The 22,956-nt window shown below is 45.2% G+C and overlaps 1 protein-coding gene across 1 annotated transcript; it reads left to right on the top strand.

Moving 5' to 3' along the window:
- Positions 1 to 628: 628 nt before the first annotated feature.
- Positions 629 to 21,881, top strand: LPO (lactoperoxidase). The gene is made up of 12 exons (XM_006833638.1): positions 629 to 704; positions 1,571 to 1,658; positions 7,422 to 7,582; positions 8,274 to 8,391; positions 9,102 to 9,231; positions 9,926 to 10,132; positions 12,413 to 12,737; positions 16,364 to 16,524; positions 18,760 to 19,012; positions 20,234 to 20,407; positions 21,087 to 21,324; positions 21,674 to 21,881. Exons 1-12 carry the CDS (start codon positions 629 to 631, stop codon positions 21,879 to 21,881), a joined length of 2,139 nt encoding a protein of 712 aa, XP_006833701.1.
- Positions 21,882 to 22,956: the final 1,075 nt, after the last annotated feature.

The raw sequence follows: 22,956 nt of genomic DNA, 5'->3' as shown, positions 1-22,956 counted from the left end.
AGTGGAAGGAGGGAGGAGATTCCAAAGACAAGTTCCAAGCTTGGTGACAACATTTCTCAAAACTATGACTAAGCAGGTACAGGGTTTCAAGAATCACAGGCTGTCAGAGTAGAATCAGGAATCCTGGATCACTTGATCCAAGTCCCCTCACTCAGCAGGTGAGTGGCCCGGAGAGGTTAAGTAGTGTGTGCAAGGTCAGGGAGCTAGTTAGACAGGTGCAGCGTTCCAAGGCAGTGCTGTCTAGCTCCACAGTCTGGGTTTCTCCCCTTCAACCACTATTGCTTCCATCTCTTCCAGGATATAACATAGTGATTGGTGGTATGTGCTGTGGAGTTGGCTCTGACTCATAATGACCCTGCATAGGGTTTCTAAGGCTGTAAATCTTTCCTGGAGCAGAAAACCTCATCTTTCTACCATGGAACAGTTGGTAGTTTTGAACTGCTGACCTTGAGGTTAGCAGCCCAACTCGTAACCACTACATTACCAGAGCTGTATACAACACAGCCCCTTTTCTATCCCAATGTATTTCCTGGGCTTTCTCTGCTTTACTATCCCCGTTCTATAATCCAATCCTTTCCACTGGAGCTTTGGAGAGGCTCACAAATACAACCCTGGTCTCATTTCAGCTATGAGGGTCCTTCTCCATTTCCCTGCCCTCCTGGCATCTCTGACTTTGCTCCAGGCTGCAGTGTCTCCCACAAGTGGTAAGTACCTCCTAGCTGCTGTAACAGATGAACACAAACTGGAGGGCTTTAAACAATAGAAATGTATTCTCTCACGACTCAGGAGGCCAGGAATCCAAAATTTAGGTATCAGCAGGATCGTCCTGTCTCTGAAGGCTCTAAGGGAGAATCCATCTTTGCCTCGACCTAGCTTCTGGTGTCTCCTAGCAACACTTGGTGTTCCTTGGCTTAAAGCTGTATCACTCGAATCCTTGCCTCTGCCTTCACATGCCTTCTCTGTATGTCTCTTCTGTGTGTCCTCTCCTCGTCTTATGAAGACACCAGGCATTGGGTTAGGACCTATCCTAATCCAGTATGACCTCATCCAGTAAGTACATCTACAAAGACTCTACTTCCAAATACAACTACATTCTGAGGTTCTGGATGAACATTATGTTTTGAAGAACACTATTCAATCCACTACATTCTTCCTACTCAGAGCATGTACCTATCCCATCTCTACTCTGACACCATGCCTTTATGTACATACTTCTGGGTTCTGGTCACCAGTTAAGCTCTCTGATGGACTCACCTATGCATCTACCAGCCCATCCCACCAGAAGCTAGCAAAAACCCTTCAGCTCAGCTGCTGAGCCAACCTGTGTGGTCACACTTAGTCCCATCACCAGGAGTGGGAACCTGAGTAGGAATGTTGACATCTTATCAATAGAGAAGATTCTCCCCATTCTGCACTTTTTTCCTCTAGAGTACTGGAACTTTTGTGGAAGTTTCCTAGCCTTGATCTTCTGCCTTCTCAGGTTTGAGGGGTGGGAGGAAGAGGAAGACAGGGCACAGGGCATCTCAAAATGTGGGGTCTGATACCCTGCCCCTTGCTTCTCCATTCCAAGCACAGACCACTATTGCCACTGCCATCTCTGATGCTGTGAATCAGGCCAAAGTCCAAGTCAACAAGGCCTTCCTGGATTCCCGAACCAGGTACGTGAAATACACACACACACCTCCCTCCCTCACAGGCTTCCTGCTCACCTCAAGCACTGCTAGGCCAGCCCTGACAGGCCAGTGATCTAAAGCAATTATAAAACTTGTCTTTCCACACCCCCTCAAATATGTGGCAAGTAAGACTGATAACCCACAACTCCTAAAATGCTGTTGGTTACCTTAAGAGGATATCATCTCTAATTCTGCAAGAACTTCCATGTGGCTGAATGCTTCCTCGGGTGGTGCATTCCAGAGTCTCAGAAAGCCACTCAGTAGATGGTGTTCATTCATTCAACAAGTGACCTTATTCACAGAGTCAATAAAACTCACCACTGTGGGGTTGGCTCCACCTCATAGTGGCCCTAAAGGACAGAGGAGAACTGCAAGCTTTATGGAAACAGATTGCTATATCTTTCATGGAGCGGCTGGTGGGTTTGAAGCTCCGACTTTTTGGTTAACAGCCAAGTGCTAACCTATGGTGCAGTTCTATCCTGTCCTACAGGGTTGCTATGAGTAGGAATCAGCTTGAGGGCAATGGGCTTTTTCGGTTTTCAAACTCCAACAAAGACTCCAAGACGCTAGGTTGTTCTCATTGACATGAATGTGAATGGGGGGACCCAAGGGGAGCCAGGGGAGAAGAACCAAGATTTCAGCAATTATCTCCAAGTGAAAATCCTCTCTCCCTCCTTCACTTCAGTCCTTTCCTAGTCCCAAGGTGGTTGTTGTTGTTGTTATGTGCCATGGAGTTGGTTCTGACTCATAGCAACCCTGTACAGGGTTTCCGAGGCTGTAAATCTTTACGGGAGCAGAAAGCCTCATCTTTCTCCCACGGAATAGCTGGTAGTTTCGAACTGCTGACCCTGAGGTTCACAGCCCTATTTGTAACCACTATGCTACCGGAGGATGAATAAAAGGCACAAAATTGATGTTCATCTACCTCCTTTGCAAGGATGAGGATTGGCACCTGCAATGGACTGTGGGGGTACTTGTGCTCACTGTCTAGTTCTTAGACTTAGGGACTACATAGGCAGCCACATTTAAATATTCTGTTATACAAGTACACAAGCAAATAGTCCAGCCACTGGAGCTAAGGGCAATGAAGAAAATAAGAAGTTAGGGAAGCTTGTGGAGGTGAAGGAGGCAGCACCGGGGAGAGGAGGTTCATTCCAGGCACTGAAACTGCAAAGGCAAAGGCCCACTGCAAGAAAGCACTGAGGTGTTTCAGAAACAGAGGAGGACTGTGGGACAGAGGTTGTCCCGAGGCTCAGGGTAAGTCCTTGAGGAACTTTATCCGGGGCAATGGTATGGTTTGATTTTTATTCTAAAATAATCACCTAACATTTGTGTGGAGAATGGCTGGGAGGGAGACAGAGAGGAGGCAAGGAGTTCAGTAGGCGGTCACTGCAGTGGTCCAGGTCAGGGGACGGTGGCTTGGACAAGGGTGGAGGCAATGAGGATGGACAAAATGTCTCAGAGACCTGCTTGCTCCAGCGGAGCCCATCCTTGTTACAAAGAAGGTAAGTCCCTGGTGAGTCAGTGTTCAGGTGGGGAACCCCAAAGAGCCTAAGTCAGAGAAAGGAGGGAAGCTAGAATCCCCTCAGGGGATCTTGCAGGCTGAGCTTTGGGGAAACCCAGCTACCTTCCTGTGTTCGGGGTGTGTGGAACTGTCTGCTACCGTCCCTCCATCAATGCTCTGAAGTCTGTCTTAGCTTTCTAGAGCTGCTGCCACAGAAACACCACGGTGGGAAGCAGAAACTTCCTTTCTCACAGTCTGTTGCTCTTAGGTGCTGTCGAGTTAGTTTCAATTCATAGCAACCCCGTGCACCATCCTAATTTTTGTTACTTCTGAGCTCATTTCTGTTGCCACTGTGTCAACCCATCCCACTGGGGGTCTTCATCTTTTTTGCTGACCCTCCACTTTACCAAGCATGATGTCCTTCTCTAGGGACAGGTTCCTCCTGATAACATACCCAAAGTATGAGAGACAAAGTCTCACCATCCTGGCTTCTAAGGAGCATTCTGGGTGTACTTCTAACAACACAGATTGGTTTGTTCTTCTGGCAGTTTATGGTACTTTTAATATTCTCCAGCACCATAGTTCAAAGGCATCAGTTCTTCTATAGTCTTCCTTATTCACTGTCCAATTTTCACATGTATATGAGATGATTAAAAATACCATGGCTTGGGTCAGGCGACCTTAGTCCTCACAGGAGGCTAGCCGTCTAAATTCAGGGTACCAGTTCTAGAAGAAGGCGCTCCCTCTGCCAGCTGGAATCGGGGGAGACCCCTATCTCAGCTTCTGTAGCCCTGACACCTCTCAGATCCTGGATGAACTTGACATGGCACTGATAGCCACTCCAGTGCCCATTTGAGCTTATTTCAGTGTCTAATCAGTGTTTGCTGTTTTATATCTCAGAAGAGAACAAATTTAGGACATCTGACACTGATGTGGCCTCATTAACATAAAAAAGAATCCCCTATTTCCAAACAGGATTACATCCATAGGTATAGGGATTGGGGTCACATGGAGGTGGGTGGGAGATCAAACCATTCAAAACAGCTTTGTTTTTAGTTTTGTTTTGTTTTTAGGTGTTAAAAAAAAAAAAGATCAAATGCCATGATGCAATCTAAGATTGCGCTCATTATCCTCATTTAATGATAAGGAACCTGGGGTTGAGTAACTTATTTAAAGTGGCGGAGCCAAACCCAGCCAGTCTGTTCCCAAGTTTACACTTTAAGTCTCTGATATAAGTAATACTACGATCTCCAGTTCTTAAGTGAGAAGCAGGTCACCCAGGGTCATATAAATTAAGTCAATCCTTGTAGATACAGGGTTCAAAACTGAGCCTGTTTCTAGGACCAAACTCTCTCTGATGGTATCTGAGCTGTCCAATACAGTAGCCGTGCACCACATGTAGTTACTAAGCACTTGCAATGCCATGGAGGAACTGAATTTTTCATTTTCTGCATGTCTCACACTCATGCACGTGTCTGATGCCATCTTTCAGGGCAATTTTTTCTTGGGACAAATTTCTGGAATGGCGTTGTTAGTGAAAAAGTGTGCAGAATTTTTCTAAAGGCTTTTTTTCTTTTTTGCTTACTTTCTTTTGTTCATGTCAATCTGTGCATTTCTCCCACCCCTTGTCTGTCAGGTTTTTTTCCCCCTCAATTGTAAATTATACCCAAGTACAATAATTTTAATCAAATAAGAAACCTGTTCAATGAAAAAGATGTAAACTGTACACAGGGCGTTAATATTGACTGTTTAGAATGGCAAGATTAGAGGTGAGTTTTTCCCTCTTTTATCTAAAATATACAAAATATTAATAATTAGTCTAGGTGAAGGGCATGCAGGTGTTTATTATCTTACTCTTTCAACCTTCCTGAATGTGTACAATTTTTTCAAAATAAAAAGCTAGGAAACAGAACAGTAGAAAATAACCTAATTTATTAATAATGGCAATTAATTCAACTTTAGAAATGACTGCCAACGCTACAGTATAAAAGGTTAACTACGAAGTTTCAACCTGACCTGTCTGGAAAAAAATTTTTTTTGGAATGAGCAATGCAGATTACTCATGTCTTTTTCTTTTTGTAGGGTGAGGAGATAGGAGAAAAGAGCTAGGGTTAGGACTATGGTTAGGTCTAGGCTAGGTGTAGGGTTTTGCGTAGTGTTAGGGTTCTGCTAAGGACAAGGGTTAGTGTTAGGGGCACAGGGTGGGCTAGGGCTACGAGTAGGATTTGATCTAGCTTTAGGGTTACAGTTAGTTTTATTTTTATATATTTAATTTTTCTTGACATCTACTTGATTTCCTCTTCATTTGGAAGTTCTATAACTACATTAGTCCTTCTGTGTACTCTGTGGTTTTGTTGTTGTTGCAAACTGGTAACTCTGGCTCCCTATGTTCAGTCTTGTAGGCTTGTTTTACTTTGGATACTTCTATGTCTGGTTAAACTCCGACTTAGGGTGATAGTGTAGTGTATTTGAATCTCTGGCTGTTGTCTGCTGTTGTTGGTTCTCCTTCCAAAGAACTCCCATAAGTAGTTTTTGTAAGGTTGAGCTGGTTTTTACAATTTCTTTTGCTTTAATGTCCTGTGAAATTAGGACATTTCCAGATAAACAGAAATTTAATTTCACTTTAGTGAATTTCCATTTAAACATTCGCCTATGACTCATGGTTACCATACTGCACGGCGAAGCAGTCTGAACTACTAGACCATGCTGTCTCTTGCTAAAGCAACAAAAGAGCAAAATGGTTTGTTCTTGGGGGTTCTTTTTCATCGAGGTGGGGCCTAGGAGGTGGTGGGCTTGTGAATAGAGTCTGACCCTCTAAGAGTCTCCTTGTGCCCACCCTGTTCACCCACGTAGCCCCCGAAGCAGAAACACCTCACCCTTTAAATATAGAATTCTTGACCTGGCCTGGAGTAACAGGTTGGTTGTTAAAACCAGTGAATTGTACCCAAAAAGCAGGATTGTCTTCTGTGAAAATTCAAGCCACTTCCAATATTTCAGTCTTAGAACCATAGAACACCTCAGAAATCATCTCATAAAAAACCAAACCTATTGATCCTGTCCCATGGCCACCCCACATGTTGCAGAGATCTGCCCCCAAAGGGTTTCCAAAGCTGTAATCTTATGGAGGAGTCCTGGTGTAGCACTGTAGGATAAGTGCTGGAATGTTAGCCACAAGGTCAGCAGTTCAAACCCACTAACCACTGCTCAGAAACTCTACATGGGGTCACTAAGAGTCAGAACTGACTCCACTGCACTTAACAACAACAATCTGTAGAGTAGCAGATCACCAGGACTTTCTTCTGTGGTGCAGCTGGGTTTCAGTTAGTAGTTGCATACAAACACTGTACTACATACCCAAACCCACTGCTGGTAAGTTGATTGTAATTCACAGAGACCAAATAGAACAGACTAGAACTGACCCATGGGCTTTCCAAAACTCTAAATCTTTTATGGAAGTCCACTGCCACATCTTACTCCAACGGAGCAGCTAATTAGCTTGAACCATCAATCTGTCAGTTAGAAGCCAAACACTTAACCCATAAACCCCCTTATCTCAGACATGAGGAAGCAGACACAATGAGGAGGCAGAAAGCTCACATGGAGGGACTTTTCCTGACAGCACCTTGCCCTCTGTCATTTCTGTGTTGTCACAAACATCTTAATAGAAGGGTTTCAGCTTCTCATTTTATATGTGAGAAATAAAGAAAGAAAAGGTCTAGATCTCATATCTAGCTCCTATCTGTGCCACATCTAAACAAATGCCACACTGACTCTCAGCCCAGAGGCAGTTTAGGATGGTTTCGTGGGCAGGAGTCTCGTAAGCATCTTACTCCTTTAAATATCAGCCCAGAAGACATGAGGAGATGGCAGCTTGTGCCAGGGATTCCCCACATCTGACTCAGTAGTTCTTGGGAACTGTGTGTTTTTAAAGTTGCCCCAGTTGATTCTGACACAGCCAGCCCAGCTGCAACTCTGTGATTCAGGCTCAAGAGCCACTCACATCCATCCACTGCCTTCCCTCGGGACCATGTCTAACCAAGCTGAAAGCCACAAGAGATTTTCCAGAAGTATGAAACCAAAATGGAGAAAGACTTAGAGAACATGAGAAGTGCTTTTTTTCCCCCGACATGTTGTCCATACCCCTCCATGGCACCTCCTATAAACGCCCTCCTTCACACCAGCTCCCTTCTACTGAATCAGAGCCTGGGGGTCCCGTCATGCCTTCCCATTGCTCTCCACTCCAGGCTGAAGACTTCCATGAGCTCCCAGCGTCCCACCACCAGACAGCTCATAGAATACCTCAAGCATGCCAAAGGCCAGACTCGTTCGGCCATTCGCAAAGGGCAGGTATGGGAGGAGTCCTTAAAGAGACTGAGACAGAACTCAACCTTGACCAATGTCACAGGTAAGGAAACCTACTACCCGCTGATGGCAAGAAGGGGTCATGTCCCCAAGGAAGAGAGCAAAAAACAGCCAACCAAACAAAAAGTCATTGCTCTTCAGCGATTTCTACTTTATGGAAGTAGATCACCAGACCTTTCTTCTGCATCACTTCTGGGTGTGTTCAAGCCTCCAAACTAGGTTAGTAGACAAGCACAAATTGCTTTGGCCAATACAGGAACCTGCAGGAGAGAGCAGAGACCACCCAAAGCTACATTCTCTGTCTCTACCTTCTTAGAATTGCAGCTCGACTATGTGAGGAGCAGCTTAAGGCACATCTGGTCCAACACTCTTTCTGCAGAGGCAGGAAGTCAGACCCAGCAAGGTCACCTTGCAAATGCCTAATGAGGGGACATCAGTGTTCTTTGTATACTGTAGTATGTAAGGGCTCTGCACAGAAGAAGTGCTAAAGGCAATAAACACAGGATATCTGTCCCAAACCACAGTGCCACCAGTTCTGACAGGGGAAGGAACATTTAAGCCACTTTTGTCAGGGAGATTTACTAGGATTATGTTGCAGGAGATGAACTTTCCAACATATTCTGGGTAACATGAGCCTGAACCAATGTAAGGCACTGGGTTTCAATTTCCTGTCCCCTCTGCAGAACAGAGACCGGAGAACTAACTTAGCTCCTTTGGGGACCCTTCTGTTTCAGACCTCAGCCAAGGCTTGGATTTCCTCTTCCATGAAGTGGGCTGTGCTGTCTCTTTCCCTGTGGTGACATGTGACAAGAACAGTCCTTATCGTTCCATTACGGGCGACTGTAATAACAGGTGAGTGGGCAGCAGTGGAGGGAAGGGGTACACCTTCCCAGAATCACCGGCAACACCACATGTACCGACCGGCCCAGCCCACCTGCCCATCCCAGTCCACTTGCACCAGCCCAGCTCACCTGTCCAGCCTGGCCTAGCCTAGCTCACCTGTTCACCCTCATCTGAGGGGTCCAGTCAGGTGCTTTGCCACTTGGTTATGCCAGGCAGAATCCCTACTGCCTTGCCCTCCTGATTTTGGGACCCTTTAGAATTTGTTCCCCCAACTTCCCCACAATCTAAAGATTCCACGTCTCCACTGTATCTCTTGGGGAGTTCTACAGGATAAACAGTGAGCTGCTAACCACAATGTTGGTGGTTTGAGCCCACTAGCTACTCCGTGAAAGAAAGATGAGGCTTTCTGCTCCCGTAAAGATTTACAGCCTCAGAAACCTTATACAGAGTCACTATGAGTTGGAACCTTCTCGATGACACTTAACAACAAAACAACAACAACTATAGTCCGTGAGACCACTGTATCCCACAGAAAACAGCACCTTTCCCCCATGGGTGGGGGGGTAACTCAAAAAGTCCACATTTGAGAGGCACCTCCTCTATGTTCACTTTCTTGGGACAGAGATTCCTCGGGCCTCCCAGGGCAGGTCGGGGCTCCGCGGAGAAGCAACCCCTGGGCGGGCCAGCAGAGCCTGAGGACAGGTCTTGCTCGGTTTCAGGAGGAATCCCGCGCTGGGAGCCGCAAACAGGGCGCTGGCGCGCTGGCTGCCGGCCGAGTACGAGGACGGGCTCTCCCTCCCCTTTGGGTGGACGCCAGGGAAGACACGGAACGGTTTCTCTCTCCCACTGGTGAGGGCGGGGTGTGGGTGAGCCCTCTAGTATGTGGATGAAGGACGGGAGCCACAGGGGAGGGAATGTACCCCCCAAATACACACGGAAAGAGGGCAGGCGGACGGTCTATGGAGCTTCTGGAAAGAGATTTGGACCTGCTCTCTAGCACTGCTCCCCCCAAATGCCACCAGAGGGCAGCAGAATCCAGAATCTAGAGTCCAGACACGTGGTGGTCGCGACCCAGCTTCTGGCAGGCTGGATACCCTGAGGTCCCCCAGGCAGATGGCCTCCTAGCCCCATCCTGCTTGCGCTTAGACTGCCCCAGGCCCCGGAGTGCATCAGCTGTTGTTTGCCTGGAGGTCCTATCTGTTGGCCTCATCTTAAGTTGGCAACCCCAACTCAAGCCCCCATACACCTGGTACCTCTTTGGCGCTTGTTTCAAAGGAAGCCTGCCTTTGTTTTCCCTCCCGATAGTGGAAAGAGAGCTGGTCCTGGAAGCTATATAGAATTGGCTCTATCCTACCTCTGTCCCTTCGAAACAGCAGGAGCGGGAAAAGCTGACTTCACCTTCTTATTCTTCATCACCCACCTCACAGGCTTATTATGGTGATTAAATGTACCTGCTATATAATCGTTACTCGAAAACTATAGTTGGATTTGAATCCTCAAAGCACCTTTGCCTCCAAACCTCCCCTTGTCTCTTCATTTATAGGCCCGCGAGGTATCCAATCAGATTTTTGGCTATTTGAATGAGGAGGGTGTTCTGGACCCAAACACATCCCTGCTCTTCATGCAGTGGGGTCAAATTGTGGATCATGACTTGGACTTTGCCCCTGACACTGAGTTGGGGAGTAGTGAGTACTCCAAAACCCAGTGTGACAAATACTGTATCCAGGAGGACAACTGTTTCCCTATCATGGTAGGTCCCCTTGGCTAGGTGAGTACCTTGGACATACCTCTTTTGCCCACCCTGATGTAGCAGACTTACTCCACCTGTCACCTGGGATCTCTTGTTGTTGTTGTTTTCAGGTGTCATTGAGTTGATATTGACTCATAGCGACCCTATGCACAACAGAACAAAACACTGCCTGCCTGGCCCTGGGCCAACCTTACTACTGTTGCCACGCTTGAGCCCATTGATGCTGCCACTTTGCCAGTCCATCTCGCTGGAGGTCTTCCTCTTTTTCTCTGACCCTCCACCTTACCAAACATGATATCCATTTCCAGCGACTGGTCCCTCCTGACAATATGTCTGAAGTATGAGAGGAAGTTTGGCCATCCTGGCCTCCAAGGAGCACTCTGGCCGCACTTCTTCCAACACACATTTGTTGATTCTTTTGACAGCCCATGGCACTTTCAATATTCTTCTCCAACATCATAACTCAAAAGCATCAATTATTCTATGGTCTTCCTTATTCACTGTCCAGCTTTTGCATGCATATGAGGTTATTGAAAATACCATGGCTTGTGTCAGGTGTACCTTAGTCCTCAAGCTGACATCTTGGGATCTCTTAGTAGATCTCAAATTCTGGATTGACAGTTTCCCAAGCCTAGGGTGTCCATTTGTTCATTCATCCTTTTTTTCCCCAGTAAAAAGACATTACTTTTATTTGTGGCTAACAATGCACTGTTGTTCTTGGTAAGTACTGTCGAGTCCGGTCTGACTCCTAGAGACCTTGTATGTTGTTGTTGTTATGTGCCATGGAGTCGGTTCTGACTTACAGCGACCCTGTACAGGGTTTCCGAGGCTGTAAATCTTTACAGGAGCAGAAAGCCTCATCTTTCTCCCACGGAACAGCTGGTTGTTTTGAACTGCTGACCTTAAGGTTCACAGCCCGATTCATAATCACTACGCTACCAGAGCTCCTTTCTTGGCCGTGAGGAGGTCTAAACCAACTTCACCTAGTGAGTTAACCTCATATAAGACCTTGTATAAGCACTGAGAATTCAAAGGTGTTTCAGCCCCAGGATGAAGGACCAATGTGAGAAAGGAACAAGTAAACCACCAATGACAAAAATCAGGTCACTCTAGGGAGAGTTATCTAAGTCTGTGAGGCTCCGTAGCTTTGGCAATAGCTGGGGGCTTATTAAAAATGCAAAATCGCAAGCCTCACCCAGACATTTGTAAACAGAACCTACATGATTGGTGTCACACACAATAAAGTTTGTGAAAAGATGCTCTAAGTCATCCTGAAGTCTGGGAAGGCTGTTCCCAGAAAGAGCTGAAACGTGATGGATGAGTTAGAGTAAGCCAGCAGGAATTTGGGGGAATTTCTAGCCGGAAGGGAGAGGAATTTGCAATGGTGCACCTTTGTAGGATAAGCACTGGACTGCTAATCACAAGATCTGCCGTTCAAATCTACCAGTCACTCCATGTGAGAAAGATAAGGCTTTCTGCTCATGTAAAGATTTATAGCCTCAGAAACCCTGACTCAGTAGTACTTAACAACAACCACCTTTTCTTATTATTCATGGATTTTACAGTTACAGAGCCATTTATTCACTCAGACAAGTCAAGGCTATGTGCTGTGGTAGAAAGAACATTGAGTGCAGAGTGAGGTCAATCTGGCTGGATCTGAATCCTACATCTTATCTGTCCAGTTCATAAGCCCTGGGCAAGTTACTCAACCTTTCTGAGACTCAGTTTTCTCACCTGTAAAATGGGACTGAGTTGTCTACTTTGCAGGGTTTTGTAATGACCAAAGTGAGGTAATTCTTGCATAATGTTTGACATGGTAGGTTCAAAATAAATACATGGTATTTATTATTGTTGCTGTTAAGTGCCATGGAGTTGGTTCAGACTCATAGCAACCCTGTATAGTGTTTCCAAGGAGCAGCTGGTGAGTTTGAAGCACCAACCTTGCAGTCCAATGCTTATCCTATAGCTCCACGTAGTAATGATTAGCAAATACTTTTTCATCTCTTGTCCAGCTTCTCTAAACCTGGAGCCCAAGCTGTGAAACACCAAATGATCCCCTTTAGCTCTCTTACATATAGTGAGATGTCATGAACTTCAGGGGTTTGTGGGCACAAGATGTGTGGTGTCAGCAGGAGGTATATGGTGTCAGCGTCTAGTACCAGGGTCTCAGGTAGATGCCATCAGCATCTTTGCCAGCTGTGTGCAGATTCAGCAGGAGAGAGATCCCCAGGCCTGGGCTGTGCCATTTCTGCCAAGTCATCCACTGCCCAATCTCTGCAGTTCCCACCCAAAGACCCCAAGGTGAAGACTCAAGGGAAGTGCATGTCATTCTTCCGAGCCGGGTTCGTCTGCCCCACTTCACCCTACAAGTCCCTGACCCGAGAGCAGATCAATGCTCCCACCTCCTTCCTGGATGCCAGCTTTGTGTATGGGTCGGAGTGGAGTCTGGCCAGACGTCTTCTCAACCTCAGCAGCCCTCTGGGCCTCTTGGCTGTCAACCAGGAGTTCTCGGACCATGGGCTGCCCTACCTACCCTTTGACAGCAAGAAGCCAACCCCCTGCGAAGTCATCAACACCACTGCCAGAGTGCCCTGCTTCCTGGCGGGTGAGTCTTGATTGGGAACAGAGGGGCCCAGGAACATGGGGATTTCCCTGGGGACTGAGAACAGAGTGAGACCACAAACTACATAAGGCATCTTCCAGGGAGCCTTTGCCATTGCTGTTTCTCATCATCTCTCTGGAAAAATGCCCACCAAGTCACCACTCCCCCTGGCACTGGTCCAGGATTGGCAGAAGAGCCCAGATGAATACAGAATTTAAGAACATTGTATTCACTGTAAAACAAATAAATAGATAGGGGGTGGGGGAGGTCCAGAAAAGCACTAAAAATATATAATAAAAACTACAGACAATTCCACTGCCCACGGATAATAACATAGTTATTGAGTGTTGCTATAACAGATCTACCACAAGTAGGTGGTATTAATAAACAGAAATTTATCTTCTCATAAGTCAGGAGACTAGAAGTCCAAACTCAGGGTTCCAAGTCTAGGGAAAAGATTCTTTCTGTCTGCTCTGGGGGAAGGTTCCTGCCTCTTTTCAGTTTCTCTTCCTTGGTTCCTTGTTGATCTTCACATGGCGTGTAATCTGTCTTCTCCAATCTCTGCTTGCTTCTCTGTGCCTAATCTCAAAGGTGAATGACTTAAAAGGTACTCCTGGTAGCGTAGTGGTTATGAATCGGGCTGCGAACCTCAAGGTCAGCAGTTCGAAACTACCAGCTGTTCCACAGGAGAAAGATGAGGCTTTCTGCTCCCGTAAAGATTTACAGCCTCGGAAACCCTGTACAGGATCGCTATGAGTCGGAACCGACTCCACGGCACGTAACCACCACCACCTGCACCAATATAGCCTCATTAACATGACAAAGAAAATCCTAGTCCCAAATGGGATTGCAACCACAAGTATGTTGTTGTTAAATGCCATCCAGTTCACCCACACTCAGAGTGACCTGTATAGGCTTTCTGAAGCTTTACAATCTTTTCAGGAGCAGAAAACTTCACCATTCTCCCATGGAGCAACTAGTGGGCTCAAACCACTGAGCATGCAGTTCAGAGCACAGTGTTTATCGTGTGGAGCTACCAAGCTTCCAACCACAGGTTTAGGAGTTAGGATTTACAACACATTTTGGGGCGGGGGGGGCGGACACAATCCAATCCATAACAATATATTTTTTTTTTCTTTTGTAGACACGAGGGAACTTCACAAAGTTTGTGGGGAAATTCCGTTATCTTTTTTTGTTTGTTTGTTTTGTTTTTAAATTTTTTATTGTGAATTGAGTTTACATGGGAGAACATTGGTTTTATACTCATCCTATCATATTTCATTTCATTGTAATGATTACAATCTCTTCCATGCATCATCGTTCAAAAGTGTTTGCTTCTATTTCTTTTGTTTTGTTTTTGAATGTACACAAAAACACTTAGGAATATACAATCATTTAAACAACCATCCATTATCTTTTAATTCCATTTTTCGACAAACTTTATGAAGCGCCTTCATTTAATTCTCCATTTTTCACATAATTGAAATCATACTATAAATAATACTCTATAGCATGTGTTATAGAGTATTTATAGTATGATTTAACATATCCTATGTCATAAAATATTCTTCTACAACATGTTTTTTAATGGTTGCTGTGACACACACGTACAAGGGAGCATGGTGGCTCCATTTGATAAGCACTAGTCTGAGAACCACAAGGTCTGTGGTTTGAGCCCGCCAGCCATTCCACAGGAGAAAGATCAGGTTTTCTGCTCCCTTGAAAATTTAAAGCCTCAAAAACGTTATACAGGGTTTTTTTCACCACATTTATTCAATCTGTATGCTGAGCAAATCCTCTGAGAAACTGGATTATATGAAGAATTATGGTATCAGGACTGGAAGTAGAGTCATTAATAACCTGCAATATGCAGATGATACAACCTTGCTTGCTGAAAGCAAAGAGGACTTAAAACACTTACTGATGAAGATCAAACAATACAGCCTTCAGTATGGGTTGCATCTCAAGGTAAAGAAAGCAAAAATCTTCACAACTAGACTAATAATTAACATTATATTAAATAGAGAAAAGACTGGAGCTGTCAAAGATTTCATTTTACTTGGATCCACTATCAACACTCATGGAAGCAGCAGTCAAGATATGTAACAACATATTGCATTAAGTAAATCTGCTACACAAGACCACTTAATAGTGTTGAAAAGCAAAGATACCAGTTTGAGGACTAAGGTGCACCTGACCCAAGCCATGGTATTTTCAGTAGCCTCATATGCATGTAAAAGTTGGACAGTGAATAAGGACGACTGTAGGAGAATTGATGCCTTTGAGTTACAGTGTTAGAGAAGACAGTTAGAGGTGCCATGGACTGACAGAAGAACAAACAACTCTTTGTTGGAAGAACAAGCAGAGAGCTCCTAAGAAGCCATGTTGGTGAGATTTCATCCCTCATACTTCAGACATGATTTCAGGAGGGACCAGCCCCTGGAGAAAAACATCATGCTTGGTAGAGATGAAGGTCAGCGAAAAAGAGGAAGGTTTCCCCACCACCACCACCACCATGAGATGGATTGGCACTCAAGCATAGCAATGGTAGTGAGGGTGCAGGACTAGGCAGTGTTTCATTCTGTTGTGCATAGGATCACTATGAGTTGAAACCAATTCGGTGGGACTTAACAACAAAAAAAATTTTAGGGCATTTTATAAACTACGTACAAAGTCCCCACTCCATATGGTAAACCACTAGAGTTCTCCCAATTCTGTTCATTTCAAGGGCTGATGTCTTCTCGGTCCTTGGTTTCAGAGACCTTTCCTCATCAAAAACAAACAAGGACAGAAAATGGCGTAACTGAAAGTTGGCCCATAGTCCAGAATCTCTCAGGAGATGTCTTGGACTTTGTGCCCACACATGCTTCACACCAAACTGAGTCCTTGCCCATTGTTCATAAAAATGTCCACTAAGTCCAAGCTTTAGTGGTATTAGACTTTCCTGCCAATTAGAAAAACAGGGAGAAGTAGCCATGAAACATATGGTCCTCCAACATTTCAGTGGTCTCCCTCTGCCATCCTTGCTTCTGTCCCCTTCTATCCCCTTCCCTCCGAGATAGTTTCCCAGCTCTAAATTTTTCTCTCTGTTCTACAGAGGAATTCACCCCCACCTAGGAGCCAGCCCTCAAGCCTGCATTTCCAAAACCTTCAAAATTGCTCAACAAAATTAAGAGCCTTTATTTGTTTTTTAATGGAGACTTGGAGTGCAACAATTAAGGATTAAAGAACCTATCAGCCTAGGAAACCCTATGGGGTGGTTCTGTTCAGTCCTATAGGATTGCAATAAGTCAGAATCGACTTGATGGTCTACAGTATTTGTTTGTTCTGTTTTTTTCTCAGAAGGCAGTTGGGATTATAGTTAGTAAATTTGTGTTTATTAATATTTTACTGTTTCTACAATCCTGAGAGATAAATTTCATGATCCCCCTTTTTACAGATTAGCTCAGTACGGCTAATAATTGTTAAATAACTTGTTTAAGGTCACACAGCTAGAAAGGGTAGTACACCCCATCTACTGCTTCCCAGGACTTCCTCTAAATTAACTAGAAGGCGGTGGTTAGGAGAAGGCCCCTGGGGCACCATCATTCCTTGTACTTTTGAGCACCTTCCTGACTTCTGTCTTCTAGGAGATTCCCGAGCCTCAGAACAGATTCTGTTAGCTACTTCCCACACCCTCTTCCTCCGAGAGCACAACCGCCTGGCCAGAGAACTAAAGAGACTCAACCCTCATTGGGATGGAGACATACTCTACCAGGAAGCCCGGAAAATCCTGGGAGCCTTCCTGCAGGTAAGGATGGAGCACTGCCTCGCACTCTGCCCAGCTAGCTGGCTCCTCTCTGACTCAACACTTTGCTCATTGTCACACATCCATTACTTCCTCTGTTTGCCACACCTCCATTTCCCCCTTCTGTCCTCGGCTGCTTCCATCCCATTGTCTGATTCTTTTCATCCTTACCTTCTCTCTTTTCTTTAGTTTTGCTCTCCACAAATCAATCCCTGGATTCAGAACACCAGATAGGCATTAACAGGTTGGTCACTTGGTGTGCTTGTCCGAGTCCCTTCATTGGGACCGGGGGGATCCATCACTCCTGAAACTGTGGCATAGTGGGTATTTTGGCTTAATTCTCTTCCTTTGTTATCCTTTATAATTCTTGACACCTGAACCACATGTCATGTTGTTGATTGTCTGGTTGACTAGAAGAGATTTGAAAATGCTCATCTATTAATATTAACCATATACATATTTTAAAAGCATTTTCTTTGATAATGTCAAAGGAAGGTGCAAAAAATGTATAGGACAAAGTTCAGAAAGGTTAGGAAAGAAGGAGGAATAGAAACAGGAAACACAGGGAAAATGCAGAATAAATGCTCTAACACTGAGGAGATTGAAATTTATGAGGTGAAACAAAAAATGTATGAAATGTTGAATGTAAAACTGATGATCTGCTTGTAAACCTTCACCCAGATCACAATAAAAGGTTTAAAAAATGTATAGGGAGGTCTCTGTACCCATAACCCAGGCTTCCTCAATGATAACATCTTGCATACCTATAGTATAAGATGAAACCAGGAAATTAACATTGAAACAAACCATAGAATTTAGTCAGATCTGACCAGTTACAAATACAATCATTTGTGCCTCTATGCGTATGTTGTTGTTGTTAAGTGCTGTTGAGTCGGTTCCGACCCATAGCGACCCTATATAAGGTTTCCGAGGAGCAGCTGGTGAGGTGAGCTTGAACCACTGACCTTGCAGTTCAAATGGCTTCGCAGTCTGGAACATTAACCCACCGCGCCACACCAGGACTCTGTGTATAGATCTATGCAATTTGATCACATGAAATTTCATGTAACCATGGCCACAGTAAAGGTACTTAATTAAACCATCACCCCAAGGCTCCTTCATGCAGCTCTTTGAATCACATTCAACACCACTCCTCATCTCTAATCCCTGACAACCGGTAACGTGTTGCCCATCTCTAAAACCAGGATACAATTCCAAATCATGGTGACTGCATGTATTATAAAGCAGCACTGCTTTGCTTTTGCAAATATTTTATGAATACTAAATAAATGAAAGCATGCAGCATGCAATCTTTTGAGATTTTTTTCTTCATTCAGCATCATTTTCTTGAGGTTCATCCATGCCATTGCATATACTAGTAGTTTATTTCTTTCTGTTGGTGGTTTATTTAACCAGGTGGCTTCCAGGTCTGGGCTATTGTGAACAAGCTGCTAGACCATTTGTGTACACGTTTCTTCATGAAAATAAGTTTTTATTCCTCTGCTCAGAGTGCAGTTGCTGGGCCATGTGGAAAGATTTTGCTATTGGCATTGAGTCTCAGATCTCTTTGTTTAGCCCTAGATCCCAAATATTTTCTGGAAGTTTGATAATTTTATGGTTTATACTTAAAATTAATCTTTGTATAAAGTGTGAGGTTTAGGTCTAGGTTCTTTGGGGTTTTTGTGTTTTGTTTTTGTCTCTGAATGCCCAATTGCCTTAGTACCACCTATTAAAAAGGTTATCCCTCCTTCATTGAATTGTTTTTGCTCCTCTGTCAAAACTTAATTGGGCATATTGGTGTGGATCTACTTTGGGGTTATCTATTCTCTTTCATCAATCTATGTGTCTATTCTCCTGTTTGATAACTGTAGCGAAAAAGTAACCCTAAAATGTAATAATATGATAATCAGTAAGTTAAAGTGACACATAAGGACTGCCACTTTGGCATGCAAGTCATAAAATAAGAGAAAAGATGGCAGATTCAGTGCAGTGCATCTCCGCCACTAAATCCAGATAACCCCCATGTTGAGACAAATCATGAGATCAGCAGAAAGAATGTCATGATCAATTAGCGATGCCTGCCTCACCTGACCATATGAAGAGGGATTAGATACATGTGCTCTCTACTCGCCATCCTTGGTTTTGACTGTTGGTCCCTGTAAACCACAGTTCCTCACCACCTTCCCTCTGCAGAGCTTTACCAATTCTCACTCCATTTCCCCATGGCTTTCCCTCCAGATTGTCACCTTTAGGGACTACCTGCCCATTGTGCTAGGAGAGGAAATGCAGAAGCAGATCTCTCCATACCGAGGCTACAGCGAATCTGTGGATCCCCGAATCTCCAATGTCTTCACCTTTGCCTTCCGCTTTGGCCACTTAGAGATTCCCTCCACTGTGTCCCGCCTCGATGAGAACTATCAGCCTTGGGGTCTGGAGCCTGAGCTACCCCTGCATACCCTCTTCTTCAATACCTGGAGGATGGTCAGAGATGGTAAGTCCAGTCAGATAAGTGCTGTCACCCAGCATTCCCACTCTCCAACCTGCTTGTCAGGAAACCTGGCTTAGAACTCACTCCAAGCATTTTCTGTGTGCCCTTAGGCAAGTGAGTTAATATCCCTGAGCCTCAGCTTCCTCATCTATAAAATGGGGATGATAATGGTACCTATCTCACTAAACCAAAAAACCTTCCAGTCAATTCTGACTCATTCTATAGAACAGAGTACAACCGCCCATAGAGTTTCCAAGGCTATAAATCTTTACAGAAGCAGACTACCTCATCTGTGTCCCAAAGAGCAGCTGGTGAATTTGAACCACCAACCTTTTGGTTAGCAGCCCACTGCTTAGCCCATGGAACCACCAGGGCTCCTTTCCTTTCTCACTAGGATATCTGAAATAATTCAATGAGATACATGTATAGCACACCCTACAAGGTTCCTGACACAGAAAGTAGTTAGTATAAATTAGTTATTTCCTTCCTCTTTCTGGCTTCTAATGTGCCTAGGATGTCCCTACCTCCTTTCTCTGCCCTAAATTTCTGTAACCCTTGTAAAAAGAATTCATGTGGTTGGCAAACACGAGCATAGTTTTCTGGTCTCATCTAAGGCCTTCCATCTCCATTAGGTGTCAGAGGTTGGACCTAATTCTTTTTTTGCTCCAACTAGCCTGAGCTGAGGAGCTCTGGTAGCATAGTGGTTACAAATCAGGCTGCGAACTGCAAGGTCAGCAGTTCGAAACTACCAGCTGCTCCGCGGGCGAAAGAGGCTTTCTGCTCCTGTAAAGACTTACAGCCTTGGAAACCCCATTCAGGGTCACTATGGGTTGGAACCGACTCGACGGCACTTAACAACAACAACAAGACTGAGTTGAGAACTGCTTTATTTAAGGCCTGACAAGTCAAGGCCATTCCTAAAGATTTATACCACCTCTCCCTCAGATGACAATGTTCCTCAGAAGAACACATGGAAGAAGGAGCCAACACCATGAACCACATCTTGAAGAAAATCCCAAAACTTGTATTCATGACATCATTCCATGAATATCCCTTCCAGAGAGTTGGTCTGCCCACATTGGGTTACAATATACTCTTCTCTTCCAGATACCAGCCTGACAAGTTCAGTTGACCCTGTTTTCACTTGAGAGAAGATGTCTGGTGGGAAGAGGGGGCAACAGACGATGTCCCACCCACATATTGACCTCTGGCGCTACCTTACAGGTGGAATTGATCCTCTGGTACGGGGCCTATTGGCCAAGAAGTCCAAGTTGATGGATCAGAATAAAATGATGACAGGAGAACTACGCAACAAACTATTCCGGCCACCTCAAAAAATTCATGGCCATGACCTGGCCGCCATCAACATACAACGGGGCCGGGACCATGGCCTGCCTGGTGAGTAGCCCAGGACCACCCTGGTCCTGGGGAGCCTTTAGCTACTTTGGGGGCTTCTGGGGACTCTGTCTGCTGTAATCTTGAGGATCTAAATTCTAAAACAGAGGGCAGGAAGACCATTTTTAAAACTTGGTTTGCTTAGCTATGAAATAGAATCTTCCTTTCTCTTGAGTGCAGACAAGAGAGCATACCTGGTACTATCTTGGAATGCCTCAAAAGAAAAAGCAATTGACAACTAGTTTGTAAAACCAGTTTCAAAGCAGAAATAAGATGAGTAAAAGGAGAAAGAATAGAAATTAATGACTGTTAGACCTTTCTTTTGTGCCCAAGAAATGCAATTTAACATAGTAATTGGGCCTGACTGCCTGAGTTCAAAGCCCAGCTGTGCCATTTACTAGTTATACAACCCTGGGAAGTTACTTGATATCTGCTTTTCCATTGAGAATATTTGTCCTGGGCTTAGACTCATGCCTGGACCCGTAGTTAGCTCCCACATAATCTAACCTCTAGAGACCAAAATACCAAAGGAAGGTATAAACAGTGGATCACTGCTTCCTTCATCCCAAAAGGCTGGGAACCCAGACTTTCTAGGGCTGATGAAGCTGGAATAGTTATGTCTCCAAGAAGGATGTGGGCAGGAAACCTGTGGGGTGACACAGCCTTGGCCTCCCCATTGTAGCGTACAACTCCTGGAGAAGCTTCTGTGATCTCTCCCAGCCCAAGACAATGGAGGAGCTGAACACTGTGTTGAAGAATGAGATGCTGGCTAAGAAATTACTGGATCTCTATGGAACTCCTGATAACATCGACTTCTGGATGGGGGCCATTGCAGAGCCCATGGTAGAGGGAGGCCGGGTGGGGCCTCTCCTGGCCTGCCTCTTGGGGAAGCAGTTCCAACAGATCCGAGATGGAGACAGGTATATGTAACTTTGGCGAGGGAGGGCTGGACGGAGCATCCCAATTATTATCCGACATAAGGGCTAACTCCAGACCTCAGCCTAGGTGGGGCTTTCTCCTGTTCCCCATGACCTCATTCCTTACTAGTCTCCTCATCATCCCCTTGGTGAGCCTTACCCTCTGCCCTCACAAGATTGGGGTGAAGGGATCTCTACTGGTTGGTAATCACCAGGGTGAAATTTAAGTCACCCTCTGTAGAATCAGCACTAGGGCATCCAGAGGCCCTCGGAGGGACACTTCCTCCCCTTTGGCAGGTCGGGGATGAGCTGCCACTGGACCATTTTGAGAAACTCTGCTCTATCTCTGCAGGTTCTGGTGGGAGAACCCTGGGGTCTTCACCAAGGAACAGAGGGATGCTCTTCGGAAAGTATCCTTCTCACGCCTCGTCTGTGACAATACCCACATCACCAAAGTCCCCCTGAACCCATTCCAGGCCAACAGCTATCCCCAAGGCTTTGTGGATTGTTCCGTCATTGATAAGCTGGACCTTTCACCCTGGGCCTCAGTGGGAAAGTAGGGGCCTGCGCACTGGAGCCTCCCACATGGCAAAGCCCCTGTAGCTGGTCCTTGATGCTTTTTTAGGCAAGTTCAATAACCTGGTCCCTTGAGTTCCACATTCTAAGAATGCGTCAGCCCTTCTTTTCAGCTGGGGCTCCCTACTGCACCAGAAAGTGGCCTCTCTCTGCCTAGGTGCAGCCGCCTCAGCCATTCTACTTTGTTCAGTTTGCTCTCACTGCTTCCGTTCCCATCTTCATTGCCTGTGAAAATCCCTCTTTCTGGAAAGACTTAGACCTCTGAGATGCCCTTCCAGTTTAGCCAGATGTGACCTCTTCTGTCCCCTGAGCCTCTCAAACTAGATTGTAAGCTCCTTGAGGCAAGGACATCTGCCTGCTTCTAAATATCCCCCGTGTCCCCCAGTATGGTTCTCAGCACACACATAGTAAGCGCTCAGTAAACATTTGTTGATTGAATAAAGATGCTGACAATGACAGCGCTCCCTTCCCAAAGCCAGGCTTTGGAATCCTCACCAAATAAGTAACTAGATGTTTCCAGTCCAGGTGTGCCTTACCTAAGAAACCATGGTTTGATGGGATCTCAAAAAGTTGTCAAAAGAAGGGGAGCCTAAGAAAAGAGGTAGTGGCCTTGGAGTAGCAAGAGAGCGCTGCTGTAATCATTGGGTCAGATACAGGTGGTGGTATCAAGAGATAAAATAAAAAGGAAAACCTACCTAGCCTGCATTCCACTACAGCCAAAATTAATTTTCCTTCTTGGAAAGTGCCATTTTCTTCTAGGGTACTCCTTGGGGTCTCCAAGGCCTCTGAAGGGACTAAGAACATCAAGACCAACCCAATGCCAATGAGTTGATTGCAACTCAGTGACACTAAGGACAGCGTAGAACTGGCCATATTGTTTCTAAGGATGTTACCTTTATGAAGGAGCCCTGGGAGCACAAGGGATTATGAATTGGTTGCAAACCACAAGGCCATCAGTTCCAAACCACCTGCAGCAACCCAGGAAAAAAAAATGAGGTTTTCTGCTCCAGTTAAGATTTCCAGCCTCAGAAACCCCGTGCAGGGCTGAATGCATCAGAA

This window comes from Chrysochloris asiatica, unplaced genomic scaffold, assembly GCF_000296735.1.
Source record: "Chrysochloris asiatica unplaced genomic scaffold, ChrAsi1.0 scaffold00007, whole genome shotgun sequence".
NCBI lineage: Eukaryota > Metazoa > Chordata > Mammalia > Afrosoricida > Chrysochloridae > Chrysochloris > Chrysochloris asiatica.
Note: the sequence above shows the minus strand (reverse complement) of the source record. Positions and strands in the feature narration are given on the sequence as shown.

Coding starts and splice junctions, on each gene's coding strand:
- LPO (XM_006833638.1), top strand. CDS start 629: ATGAGGGTCCTTCTCCATTTCCCTGCCCTCCTGGCATCTCTGACTTTG. Junction 16,525..18,759: donor TCCTGGGAGCCTTCCTGCAG/GTAAGGATGGAG, acceptor CTTTCCCTCCAG/ATTGTCACCTTTAGGGACTA. Junction 19,013..20,233: donor CTGGAGGATGGTCAGAGATG/GTAAGTCCAGTC, acceptor GCTACCTTACAG/GTGGAATTGATCCTCTGGTA.